At 41.0% G+C, this 14,902-nt stretch overlaps 1 protein-coding gene across 1 annotated transcript in view; it reads left to right on the top strand.

Moving 5' to 3' along the window:
• The window catches only part of LOC309978842 (anosmin-1-like), a gene marked incomplete at its 5' end in the record, with an annotated part of 198,311 nt that overhangs the window by 40,465 nt on the left and 142,944 nt on the right, over positions 1 to 14,902 (top strand). Inside the window, one exon of the mRNA XM_082865488.1 lies at positions 8,861 to 8,908. Within this exon, the coding sequence (XP_082721614.1) occupies positions 8,861 to 8,908 (48 nt within the window). The remainder of the gene's footprint in view (positions 1 to 8,860; positions 8,909 to 14,902) is intronic.

Here is a 14,902-nt window from a genome sequence, read left to right as displayed (position 1 = left end):
CCTAGTGTCAGAAAGTACCACCTCTTCATTCAGGCACCCACCAAAGGGACCGCTGAGAGGCAGTCCTCATGCCAATGGCTTTAGTGTGGCTGGGTTATAATAATCTTAAAGAATGCAGAAGATTTGCCTTCGCCTCTTGATGACAAAAGCAAAATGTGCTTTTATATTAAATTTTAGAGAGGTTTTAGCGTCTCGTGTTTATGCCCAAGGACTTAACATGCCACTTAACCCAGACTTTTGGGACCTTTTCTATCTTTCTTGCCTATTTCATCCACTTCCTTCCCTACGGCTCCTTCTCTTCTTCCCAGTCTTGTCTTTCTCACCATCACTGAAACCCAAACAAATGATCAGCACTAAAGTCAGGGACCCTTCAAAGTAAGGGTTGGAAACAGAAGTGGGTGTGGCCGACACAAGCCACCCACCTTGGAGATAACCCTTCCAGCACTTCGAAGCAGATGGTCATTCCTACATGCTGAACCCTTGTACCTCTGCCCTGCCAGCCTGGGCCCTTTATTCCATAGGCGTTTACTTTCCAGACAAGCAGGTATGGCGACTGGGGGAGGTTCCTGGAATTGGGAGAATCCACACAATTTACCAGCGAAGTAAACACTTGAGAGTGATGTCTGAGCATACGCCTGCCTTTATAATCTGCATTCATCTTCATCGACACTGTTTCTTGTCCCTGCTGTGAAGGAGGAGCTGGGAAGAGAATGAAGTTTATACTGACGTTTCTTTATTTTCTCGGTTTCCCAGGAACAATGCTGGCGTTGTTTAATTTATATAGGTACTCTATTGCTCGTGCTTCCCTTACTTTGTAATACGAGTCATTTACTAAATTTTAGTTATTACATTTCATGCTCCCTCTAAACCTACCTAAGGTTGGATTTCTTTCGGCACAAGTCATTTATTCAGTCTTGAAATCTTCCAGGGCTTTATGTGATTTTGTGGAGAATGCACAATTTACCAGAATTTTCTCCTGAAAATATAAATTTTATGACCAAACATGGTTCAGTGAATACATACCCAAAATCATAGCTGTGGCAAGAATGAATTCAGAACTAGCACATCCTCTTGGAGGAGATTACAGTTGGAAGACTACTGCCTGAGGTGTGCTAACAGAAGCTAGTATCTCCGATTCTGTGGTGGGTCTCAGCATTCTGTCAGAGACAGTAAGTAGTAAAAGTTGCGTCCTCATTTAGTGTTCTCCCACAGACAGAATTTGTAAGCATATTCCTTATGAAAATTCATAGTAAAGTGTTAATGAAAGTAATGTTTTCCCATATGGCATCGTCGAGCCCTTGCTGTTCTGTAAATTTTTCTTTAGATGACTTTATTTACATCTATAAAAAGATAATTAGCATGACTGTTTCTTAAGTAATTTGTACTTGATTCTGAATACAAGTTTTTGTTCAGATTTTCATATTCTCAGGCCCAATCTCTTGGACACTCTACAGGAAACAAAATAATGAGGCCATTTCCTAAAAGCTCCACCCAGAGAAGATGAAAACTTTGTTCAGCTCCATCCATTTATTTCCTTCTTTTCAGTTCCTCATGATCTAATGATTAAGTTTAAATTTATTTGTATGACTCCCTATTCCATTCATGTATTTATTCAGTCAATATTCATTAAGATCAGGAGGGAGCCAGTGGTGAGGGGGAGATATAGACACATTCTGTCTTTAAGGAGGTCATAGGCGGGGCTGAGGTGGGGAGTGGTCGTGATGATCACTAAGGAAAGACAACACGAATATGTTTATACTTGGCAACTGTGCAGAGTGCGTCGGAAGAGAAGTACAGGGAGGCGCAGAGCATGTGCAACAGGGGAGCTGTTGTAGTCAGGGAAGGCTTCCTGAAGGAAGTGGCCCTTGCAGTGACCTGATGGGTGCATGGGAGTCGACTTGGGGAGGGGACAAGTTCTGGGTGGGAGGACAGCACTTACAGAGGTTCTCGTTCCTGGACAAGCTTGCCAGGTGTGAAGAAGTGAAGCAAAGCACGTGGCCGGGCCCTGCATTCCGGTGGTGGGGGCCAGAGGGGAGGGCTGGGTGTCTGGAGAGGTGTATTTGTACGGTCAGATACTGTTTTCCTGTAGAATTCAGTTCACTCTGAGAGATTGGTAGAATTCAGAGGGAAATTTTTTAGGGGGACTGGTTAATGAAAAGGCTGTTTATTTACTGAGGATGGTCCATAACATGTGAAAGAACTCCTCCTCTAAACAACAGATGTAAACACAGAGCTTTTTTTACCTTTTAAGTAGACTTTGCTTTAGAGCTGTTTTAGGTTCACAGCACAATTGAGCAGAAAATAAAGAGTTCCTATATACCCTCTGGCCCTATACGTGCACAGCCTCTCCTGTTATCACCCTCCCCCACAGTGGTACATTTGCTACCTTGACGACCCTTCATCCACATGTCATCATCACCCCAAGTCCGCAGTTTACATCAGGGTTCGCTCTTGTACATTTTATGGGTTTGGACAAATGTATAATGTATCCACCATTACAGTATCATACAGAGTGGGTTCAGTGCCCTAAAACTCCTCTGTGCTCTGTCTGTTCATCCCTCCCTCCCCTGAGCCTCTGACAACCACTGATCCGTTCACTGTCTCCATAGTTTTGCCTTTTCCAGAATGGCATAGAGTTGGAATCATACTATACTGTAGCCTTTTCAGACTGACTCCTTTCACTTAGCAATATGCATTTAAGTTTCCTGAGAAATATTTTGAATGAATGTATAGTTGTGATGACCACTAGCAAAGATTCATTTTAAAAAATATTTTGAGCCATGGAAATGCTGAGTCTCTAAGTGTCCTGGACCCCTCTTTTAGCTGCTGTGGAACACGTGAGAAACTTTGTGAGTGTATCGACAATAGAAAGGAATATCCTTATAACAACAAACGAAATCAGCTATTTTATTTCTTAATTCCAAAGTAATAGGAAAATATTCTGGATGAAAATGAGCTGCTAAATTTTAATCTATGCCTTCATTTTAGAAACTTTACATTTAACATGAAATGAAAATCATCGATGGAGTCACAGCTAGTTCCTTGTGGTTTCGTAGGGTTGATTTGTAAAGTTCAGGTCTATTGTGGGTTTTCTGGAACGGTTTCAACTCAAATGTTCTGTCCTGCTGTTGGGCAGTCACTCAGGGCTGAGTTTCTGAAACTGCCCACTGCTCAGGCCTTGGGGCTCTTCCACACCATCCCCTGCTTATGCTAAAAAAACAAGTGGGATCTGTCCTAATTCTCTGTTTTCTTTGCAGATGGTTGTATCTAGATAACTAGTTTTCATCTCTCTTTATCCTTCCCTTGAGGGCTGTCTTTGAGTGAAGTGTTTACTTGAAGCTTTTGAAGCATTATTTTTCTTAAAGGAAAAAATCAAAAGGCTAGAAATGGAGGGACTTTGAAAATATCATTGAAATAGTGTCTGGGTGCAGTTGATTGAACTTTATATAGACTCTTTGAAAGTTGGATTGAGTGGCATTCATGTTTGATCTAGTTAAACCAATAAAATACAGGATATAATCTTGAGATAATTACAAAAGTCCCGCTGTCTGATCCTACCTGGAGGTTACAATGATGATTCTAGAGGCAAATGTCTTTCATGCCTAATGTACTTTGTCTCTTTATTTTGCTGGCTTTTAGCCAGAGCGAGACTTTTTTTATTGTTGTTGTCAATTGGCTTTAGTGGTGAAGGCTATTGTAATGCAACTAAAAACTTCCCCCAGGCGGGATGTTGAAATGTACCGGATTCTTGTCTTTTTCCATTGCTTTCCTGCTCAAAGAGAGGTAAGAGCAGGTAAGCAGCGTAGGTGGATGGTGCGGTGTATGTGCACACCTGGCCCAAACACAGTGGCTGGAGTTACTCAGGGGCTTATAGACATCCTTGATGCCATTAGGCAGGGTTCGTAGAAGTTCTTTGTAGAGATAAATTGTATGTATGGCCGATGGTGATTGATAAAGGCAAAGGCATAGGGCAGCTGCAATACCTTGACATGGGGGGGGGGGGGGTTGTTTTAAGAACAATAGGAAACCCAAAACCCAAAAAGGAAATAGGGTGGAAATGTGTGTGTGTGTAGAAAATTTTCTGCAGAGAGAAAACTCCATGAATAAATTCAAAAGACAAGTAATGCACTGGAAACATTTTACAACACCTATTACAGACAAGTTATTATTAAGTCTAATTGGTACTAATAGCTGCTGCAGTTGCTAAGAAAAGGGTAAACCATCCAATAGAAATGGTAAAACGCATAGACAGTTCACCGTAAAGGAAATACAAATGGCCAATTAAAGGCAGTTAGAGCAATTGCCGTCTCATAACATTGGCAAACATTGGAAAATTGCTACCACCCAGGGAAAAATCCATGATAATTCCCCCCGCCCCCCTCGCACCCCCCAAGCTTCACTAATAAGATGGAACCGGTTAGCCTAGGATGAGTGTTACACACAGGAGCTGGGAGACTGTAAGTCCAGGATTTCTCCTGCACTCCTCAGAACAAACATAATGGCAAACAAAGGAAGTAACATCAATAATCACAATGGCCTTAAAAAAAATTTTTTTTTATATCTAACTCTGTGCCAAATATTTTGCTAAATACTTTGCATGGATTACCTTTTTAATCTTCCCAAGCAAACTGTGACATACTATCTTCAGTAATGAAAAAAGAAATGATTATAATCACAATAATCTTTCATGCCTGCTCGCTGTTGCCCCGAATATTTCTTTCTAATGACAGCTTTTCATTTGATGATTAATGGGAAATTGTGCTTAAAATGAAAATGCTTTGGTTGAGGAGATGCATTGATATTAACTCCCAATAAAATGTAGACAACAGATGGGCTTTGTGGCTATTGGGGTATTCGAGCCAATAGGACAGGGAACACTGTGTTTCAGCATGGGAGGGGGCGCAGAGTTTGCATTTGCTGGGCGGCTGAAGACAGTCTTTGCCAGATTCTTTTATTGTTGAGGTTGGACCATTTCATCTACAAAGGAAGCAAAAGGATTCTAACCGAGGTGTGCCATGAACAGAGCGTCTCACAGATCGAATCCTCTATTTCTTTTTTAAACCCCTGACATTTACTAAATAAAATATTTTATTTCCAATAAGTCAAAATCCACTGTAATCTGCTTTCTACCTACTCAGCCAACCTCCTCTCCTATTGTCTGTTCCAGCCCATCCATCCGATCTGCTGTTCCCTGAGCTTACGGCGTTCAGGACTGTCTGGACCAATTCTGCTCTGCTTCTGAGATTATAAACCTGGAGATTCCTTCACAGCCCACTGTAAATCTCACCCTGTGTCTCACTCAGCTTTCCTCACTGGGGTACTCACGGTTGAGTTTAACCACTGGCTTCAGAATGTCCGTATTTTAGTTGCCGTCTTTGACTCCCAGTTTCTTAAGTAGAAAATGGGTAAATGAAACTTGTGTCGTATACGGGATGGTTATGTGGGGCTGAATATGTCCAACACCAGAGCGAGTGCCTGCTATATAGATGTGGCCAGTCATGTCATCATGGTAATATTTATAGGTAATAATCAGGTCAGTGGCATATTATCCCACGGGTAACATTTTGTCAGCCACTAATGGGGGGCCAGCAGCAGTTGCCACGCCTGCTTTTGCAGGCCCAGTCACCTTTGCATGGCCTTTGATGGAAGCCACCTCTGTGAGAATCAGGAGGAGCTGGTCCAGTTGCTACTGTGAAACTTTGAAGCAGAGAGCAAACAGGAAGGCCGGTCTGCTGGACCACACACTCTAGTTGAGGAGCTAAGGCTTAGATCAAAGAAAACAGATGCTACAGCAGGAGAGGGTGTGATACATCTCTCAAGAGCAGTGCGGCACATGCAGCAGAGGCAGGCATCCAGAGGTCCTGCCCATCTGTCCAGGAAAAGGCAGGCCTGGAGGGGAAGGAGGTGGAAGCTGGTCCGAGGTCAAGGTTCCCAGAGCAAGGGGCCGGACCCTCTGACCTGACACGAGGAGGCAGAAGGTCCTCAGACCTGGTGCAGGCGGTTGTCAGGATCTGGCCCTGACCTAGTCTCTTAGATTGGCGTCCATTCACTTCAGCCCTGAGTCTCTTTAGAAGGAACCCCACTGGTTCCCATCTCTGGGCTGTGAGCGCAGAGCACTCAAGTTGGGGCCAGGATGTTCTCTGACAGACGTGGTCCTCGGAAGTCCCAGCGGGACCCAACCCCGCATGGACCAAAGAGCCTTCCGGGAAAAGACAATGAGGGTGACATTCCCCAAAGCTGCCCTGGACCCTGTTGTCAGCTTTCCTGTGAAAATATACTCCTCAACATTTGGCCCCTGCTTTTTGTTGCAGTTGTCACCCTGTTTATGACCGACAGCTCAGTCTGCCTAACCCCCACTGTGAACTTTGAGTTTGTCACCAGGCCAAGGACTCCTTTTCTGAAACACCAATTTGCCCATAATGCCCTCTTTCTTGCACCCTTTTTACTAACACGTCATTTCCAGTAATTAAACCATGTCCACTGTTGGTCCAGCTTTGGCCTCTGCCCAATCTAATTATTTCTCTGATGTCAACCCTGCCAAAGATCATACTTAACCTCAGCCCAGGCTGTTCATATACCGCTCCAGCTTCAGCCCTTGTTTGTCGGACTGATGAACATTGATATGTAGAGAGAGATGAGGGCCCCCTGAAGATGTGTGGACCTTAATAAGGGGATGAGTAGGTTGATACCGCATTATCTAAAATGGCAGAGATGGTCAGCAATTTGGGGGAGTTAAGACTGTAAAGGGGAAAGTTAGGGCCGTATGGTGCAGAGATTTCATAGCTAAAGCCTTACTGTGGGACTGAGATCTACAGCTGAGTGAGTTTTAGATAGGAGAGGAAAATTTCTAATCCTAAACAGTTGAGATCTACCCAGTGGTTTTGGGAATCCTGTATTATTAAGATACATTACTGTGACTGGAAGAGCAAATACCCATACAATGGAACGTGACAACGAAAAAGAATGAAGTATTGACATATATGACAATGTGGGTGAAGCAAATATAGTATATCATTTAACACAATGTAAAACATCATGAAATGAAAGAAGTCGGACACAGAAGACTACATATTGTATGATTCCGTTTATAACAAGTGTCCAGAGTAGGTAAATTTATAGAGAAAGAAAGTACGTTCGTGGTGGCCAGGACCTGGGTGGAAGGACTGCTAATGGGTACTGCTTTCTGTCAGGGGTGATGAGAAAGTTCAGAAATTAGTGGTGATGGTCGCACAACCTTTCTTCTGAAAACCACTGAGTTATATAAGTAACTTTTGTGTTTGTGAATTATATATCAATAAACGTGTAATAAGAGTATTTTTCAAAAGATATATTATTGGTTCATTGTTCTTTTAACTGCAAACAAAGGTGATACTATTCTATTCGTACCGATGTTCTTAAAAGCTTAGGCATTCATATATAGGAAATGGACTACTTTATCTCATACCCAACCTTGAACTTCAAAGAACAGGAGGCCACAGCATCTTAATTTTTGGATGACTGTTTCTGTTATCTGTTACAACCACGCCAGCCTAGAACAATCTGATGTAAATATCACAGTGCAACCATCACCAAAATTTTAGTCATGTGGAATGACAAGTTTCAAGCAGAAATTTAAATACTAGGGATAATAAATCATAGTCCTCCAAAGCTATATTCAAAAAGATACACGCACCCCTATCTTCATAGCAGCACTATTTACAATAGCCAAGGGATGGAAGCAACCTAAGTGTCCATCAACAGATGAATGGGTAAGGAAGATGTGGTACATGTATACAATGGAATACTACTCGGCCATAAAAAAGAAGGAAACAATGCCATTTGCAGCAACGTGGGTGGACCTAGAGATTGTCATACTAAGCGAAGTAAGTCAAAGGCAAATACCACAGGATATCACTTATATGTAGAATCTAAAATGTGACACAAATGAACTTATCTACAAGACAGAAACAGACTCACAGACATAGAGAACACACTTGTCGTTGCCAAGGGGGAGGGGTGTTGGGGACGGGAAGGATTGGGAGTTTGGGGTTAGGAGATGCAAACTATTGTATATAGAGAATGGATAAACAACAAGGTCTTACTGTAGAGCACAGGGAACTATATTCAATATCCTGTGATAAACCATACTGGAAAAGAATATGAAAAAGAATGTATATATTTATATAACTGAATCACTTTGCTGGACAGCAGAAATTAACACAACATTGTAAATCAACTATACTTCAATAAAATAAATTTTAATAAACAAATAAATCCTAGTCCTAGTATTTGGTACATGTTGAGTAACTGTCAAGCTGTGCGAAGCGGATTGTGTCTCACTTAGTTATCCCACTGACCTCATGCAGGAGATATTGTCCTTATGCTTTACAGACAGATACAGACTGAGGGACAGACATAGTAATTCCCTTGTCCAGAGTCACACATCCCAGTGAAAGGGAAAGAGGAGGTTTTTCCCATGGGATTTGACGTCCAGGCTCAAACACTTATTACTGAATTGGTTAAAATTGAAAGCCTCCAGGATGCCAACTTGTAAATCTACCACAGCTACTTACTACGGAAGAACCGTCTAGCGGTCATTTTCCTGTTGGTCTGTATTCTGTTGCTCAGCACACCCGAGAGACGGCTCAGACACTTTTCCTTTTGAAACACCTTGAAATCTTCATTATTTTATATGTATTTGTATCATAAAGTCAAGGGCAAAAAATGATATCCTATTTTAGGAAGAGGGACATATATCAGGGTGGCAAAATTGGTCTTTCATTAATGCAAGTGTTTCAAAATTATATTAATACACACAGGTGTATGTAGATTTCAAATAGAAAATTATTTAATGAGTCAATATTTCTTTTTCTTTTCGCAGAACAACGGTTCCCTGGTTTGGTGCCAGAATCACAAGCAGTGTTCTAAGGTACGTTCCCTACAACTATATCAGTATTTTAGAAAACGTTTCATTTTGTAACAACTGTTAGAGGCACAGGACGTTGCCAAGCTAGTACAGAGAAGTCACATGTACTCTTCACTCATTTCCCACCAGTGGTTACCCTTTACGCATATGTAGAACAATATCACAAGCAGAAAATCGCCTCGGTACAAGGTGTGTATATAGTTCTATGAGATTTTATCACATGTATGGATTTAGTTAGTGTAGCCACCACTACAATCAAGATACATATATCAGCATTACTGTGTACTACCTTATTTCTCTCTTTATTCTCTAATTATTTCAATCAGAAGTATTTTTAAGGAGAAGACATCTTCTGATTACACGAGAGGATTTCATGCATTCTCCTTACACCTAAGTTGTTTTGTTTGCGTTTATTGTGTTTGTGTGTGGGAATTGCTCATTCGCTAATCGGATTCTTGAAGCAGTCTCTTTTCTATCTTTGAGTATTTCTTGTTGCACACACATGCTCTCAAGTTATCATTATACTCATTCATATGTTTCCTAGCATAGATTTCTTACCTCAGTCCCCAAACATCACCATCTTTAAATATATTTATATGTTTATAGAGAGAGTATATATGTATGTATATGCTTTAGCTCCATCTCAAAGTCGGTTTTATTCAGATTATATAAGTGAATAAAGTTGAAACTTGCTATCAATACTGCAGCACGTTGGGACTGTAATAGCGTTTGATGAGATTTCCTTCATGGTTACGACTGTTAGACCGAAAATCGAAGCATTCCTTGATTTCACAACCAAAATTTCATCTGAGCAATACACAGTAATATGAAACAGCATATTTATGAAGAACATTATTAGTTTGAAAGGGCTTTCAAACAAATTATCTCCAAGTAAACGGTTGTAGAATAATGTTCCTAAACCTAAAACTTCACTATAATGATACATTCTGACATTTATGCATGCGTTGTGTCACTTAATCCGCATGAGCGTTATTAAAAACAGAACAGAATTATTTATGTGAATGTGAAATTATTTGGTGAAAACAAACTTTGCTTAGTTCTGACTCTCTAGATCCTGGGCAGAAATGAAATGTCTGGTTTATGAGCCTTTCACTCTTTTTATATAATATCATACATATTTGCTCTGACAAGGTATTTTCTGGTTATCTATTATGTTCATTGTTCTTCAATTGGTGTTTTGGGTAATTTGTTTATGTCATCACTGCAGGAGAGGATATATATGTGTGTGTGTGTGTTGTATGAATGTATGGCTATGAGGCTGACTAAATTTCATAAGTAGTGTTTTTGTCCAGTTTTGTTAGTTGGGTATTACTTGAATGATAATTTGTTGTATCAGTATTATTTCTCATAAGCACCTCTTTTCTCCTCATGCCATCAAGAAATTATTTTTTTTTTACACTTGAAATTTGAATGGGACACGTTCATTTAAACTGCTTTTAAAATATCCTAATTAAAGAACATTGCAGCCCTAGGGAATACAGATTGTTAAACCATGTTTTGTAATTGAATGATCAAGGCTGACCTGAGAGACTGAACTTGACAAGAAAAGAAATCAATTCCTTTTGCCTGAAAGAAATAAATCAGTAAGTCATAGATAACTTCAACAGAAACTTTGAAATATATTACAAAGCCAACATAAATTTAAGGGTTGTCTTTAGTCTGAATACTTGGGGATGAACCTTAACATGTTCATCAAAGTTTATCTCTTTTGGATATTATCACCATGGGATACATTTGCAGATAATTACAGTTTGCACTTCTTCTGAGATTCATGAAGCATTGTGTAGGCTTTTCCTTTGCTTTTTAGGTTAATGAGGTGAAGGGTGAGCGGTGGTAACTCCATTTTACACATGGGGAAATTCAGGCACATACGTATTGCATAATGTCCTGGAATCACTCAGCAAATCAGTAGAGGTAAACTAAAGTTTGGAATGCCATCTCCTAGGCTGTGTTGTGTAGAGAGCAACAACTTGAAAAAACGTTTTGAGCAAATATTCGGACAGAAGAGTAAAAACACCTCATCAAATCAAGAAATAATGCTGATGGTATAACTTTCTGAGTATATATTAAAAGATAAAATTTACATAATATTTTATAGAAAGTACACACTTTCTAATTAGTTCTCGTTGTGTTTGCAAAGCCCATCACCTTCAGGATGCCTCCAGAAGGTGAGTTCTTCTTCCCATCTGACTGCCTGCCTTGTCCATCCTGCCATCATCTCTTCCTGGACCCATCCAGGAGCATCCTCTTGGGTCTCCCAGCTTCCACTCGACCCACGTAGCTGCTGGAAAGACCCTTTAAACATATCAGCTGAATCTTGCTGCTGTCTGCCTCACACCTTTTAATATCTTCCTACATCACTCAGTCTAAAACATCGGCCCTGTCTTGTCTGCCTGTGCTCTCTCTCCAACTTTCTCCTCTGCTTTACTCCCATCAAGCCTGCCTTTCCCTTCACCAGAAGGCTCCTTCCGCAGTCACCCAGCTCTCCGCACCCCATTCATGTCTCAGCACAAATGCCACCTTCTCAGCCTTGCCCTCCCAGGTCACCTCCCACCCATTTACACACTTCCTCGGCCTCATTATACCCGCACGACGTTATATAGTTGTTCCTTTATCTCTGAGAGTTTGTCCCCTTCACCAGAAAGTAAGCCCCGAGGGGCATCGACTGAGTTGTCTTTGTTCATTGTGGTATTTTCAGGCCTAGAATGGAGTTTGGCACAGAGTAGTTGCTCACCAAATATTTGTGAATGAATCCATGAATGAAGTCCATACAGTACATTTTCTCCTCCCCCAAAGTACGTCATTGCTGTATTACCTTCAGGAAAAAGGTTATAATCCATTTTGTATCCATGTAACTTAGCATGATTATTTCTTATTAATTAGGAAAATCTTCCTCCTATAATGAAGCCAGCACTATGAAGTCAGGGGTCTTTGGCATCATTTAGCTCCTAGATGATGTAGAGCAGTGACTTACTGTCCTGCATGGTTTGAGGCCAGTGGTTCTCAAGCTGGAGCGATTCTGCTCCCAAGGGGACATTTGGCAATGGCGGGAGACATTTTTGGTCGTCACTACTGGCATCTAGTGGGCGGAGGTCAGGAATGCTGACAAACTCCAATGCACAGGACGCCCTCACAGTGAAGAAGGTCCAAGCTCAGTAGCGCCGAGGGAGGTTGAAGAACCCTGGTCTGTGCAGTTTGCGAGTTATAAAGGAATTGAAGAACACACTCCTATTCTCAGCAGTTTTAACACTTTATTATATGAAGGAAAATAAACATATAATTTACCGAGCATGTGGTATGCGCCAGGCACCTTTTCAGGGGCTCATTATATGTTAGGAATTCTAATGCTCATCATATACAGTTTCTTTATTTTTATTTCTTTATTTATCTATTTTTGGCTGCGTTGGGTCTTCGTTGCTGTGCACGGGCTTTCTCTAGTTGCGGCGAGCGGGGGCTACTCTTTGTTGCAGTGCGCGGGCTTCTCATTGCGGTGACTTCTCTTGTTGTGGAGCACGGGCTCTACGCACGCAGGCTCAGTAGTTGTGGCTCGCGGGCTCTAGAGCACAGGCTCAGTAGTTGTGGCGCACAGGCTTAGTTGCTCCGCAGCATGTGGGATCTTCCGGACTAGGGCTCAAACCCATGTCCCCTGCATTGGCAGGCGGATTCTTAACCACTGCACCACCAGCGAAGTCCACATCATATACAATTTCTGTTAAAGGCCAGATAGTAAATATTTCCATCTTTGTAGCCCATAAAGTCTCTGCGGCAACTACTCATGTGGCCACTGTAGCCTGAAATCAGTGATAGATAGTACCTAAACAAAGGACAGTGGCTGTGTTCCAATAAAGCTTTATGGTTGGACACTGGAATCTGAATTTCATGTAATGTTCATGTCATGAAATTGTATTATCTTTCCCAACCATTAAAAAATGTAAGAACCATTCTTTGTCTGCCGGCTGTACACAAACAAGTGCCCGGCTGGACTTGCCCATTTGCCAGAGTTTGCCGTTGCATTCACATATGCAAAGTCAGTCAGAAACAAAACAGCACAGTTGCATTTGTCTCTCAGTACAAAGACATACCTTGGTGTATTCAAACTAAAAAAAGGGACAGTTTCTAGCCTCCTGTGTGGAACACTTTTGGTCAACTTGAGAGGATTTGTTGAATGAATGAATGAAGGAATGGTAAACAACTGTAAGAAAACATCAAATCACAATTAATTTTTGAAAATTCAGTGTTAAAACGCAATTATTAGAGCCAGTAAAAATTGTGGAGCGCTTCAAGATGGGCAAAATATGGCTGGATGTCCCCTCTTGCACCCTTGCAGGTTATCTGCGTTGCTCATCGTCTTTGAGCTATTTTGTTACTCTGTAAACGTAGAAAGCTGGTAATAATGCAGGTGATTCTTGTCCACGGAAATGCAAATGGTTGTGTGCAGTGTAGTGCAGTTGATGCTTCCCCCATCAACAGACCATTTTGCATCTAGTTGTAAATCCATTCTAGCATTTGTTTTTGTGTGAATATATTTATATTTCTTGGATTTCTCCTTTGAACCACATGTAACATACTACTGGTTCTTGCAGTATTTCATGAGTTAAATCTTGGACACTTGTTCATTTTATATTTGCATGCGAGTCATGCATTTACTTTATAAAATAAGCATCCTTTGACCTTACGCTGCCCAGTTACCTTTCTAAGCATTGCATCCAAGAATGGCGTTCTTGTTGACACGCACCCCTGTCTGGGAGCAGGCATGCTCATCCTTCTCCTTTTGGGTGTTATAACTCACTCACCCGACTTTTGTTTCCCATTTGGTTGTGAGGATTTGAGTTGAAAAGCAGTAATTTAGGGCTCAATCTTGGTGCGGTGGCATGTTGCTTTGATCTCAGTGGGAGTTCGGTTCTTATAAGGCTCTAACTCCAGATTCTTAGTGATTTTGCAGGTTTATTCAGAGCCAGATTTCGAGGTGAGGAAGATTGGTTTTGCTTGTATGAACATCTGGGCAGTTTCATTTGACATCTCTGAAACTTATCGGATAAAGGTCAAACCCCAGAAACATAACTGAATGTGACTGTTGAAGGTTTTTGTGTTGTGTTAGATGTCTTCTATGATTTATGTGGTAATGACTGTGAATCCATAGAGCCCCAGGAAAAGACATCTTAAGGAGGAAAATGAAAACTCAGGCACCCATGGAAATGCGCTATGTCCAAACACCCAAAGAACCAAAGTTGAACAGTTTATTTTTTGTAATATTCTAGTGTACAACAGTTTGAAAGTTCAGTTGTTTTATATCCTTTCAAACATTTAAAGCCTATTGTAATACTTACTGACATTCATACAGTTTTCCCTGACTTTGTGTAATCGACTTCAAGGACAAAGTTGACGTATACTGAGCGTCTCTTGTCCAACATATTGATATCTTTTGGGAGGTACCAGTTATTCCATAGGCAAAGCCACCATTGACATTGATTGTCAAGAGAGGTTGTAGGATTGTGCCACTGGAGGAGTAGAATACTTCTCCAGTGTTAAAATTAATTCCCTTTATTTTGGATACCAATGTTATTATGTCCATAAGTAATGATCATGATGTTATTTCTAAGTAAATGGGATGTGATAATCTAGGAAGAGAGAAATATTCTATTTCCTTAAACCAGTGGAATGAAAACGTGTATGGAATGCGTATGAAAAGAAATGGTGAGGCGTGTGAAAGTTTGGCTACTGTTCTTTTGAAATACCAGTCTGTACATGCATTATCGTACTAGCATGATGAATAAAAATTGTCAAATGCACATTTGTTAGACTATCCTATAACATCATGCCAGTAAATGGCATAATTCTAAGTACCCCAAAGACCATGATGTGCTTCTGTGCTAACCAAGAGATGAAGTCTCTCCTCCGGGACACCTGAGCTCTTGGATTTCCGGGTCTCCATGCAGCTGGAAAGTCACATCCTCAGCAGCCTTGAGTTAGGGGTCC

The sequence above is a fragment of the Leucopleurus acutus genome (genome assembly GCF_964270905.1).
Source record: "Leucopleurus acutus genome assembly, chromosome: Y".
NCBI classification, from domain to species: domain Eukaryota; kingdom Metazoa; phylum Chordata; class Mammalia; order Artiodactyla; family Delphinidae; genus Leucopleurus; species Leucopleurus acutus.
This window is presented reverse-complemented; position numbering and strand designations above follow the sequence as displayed.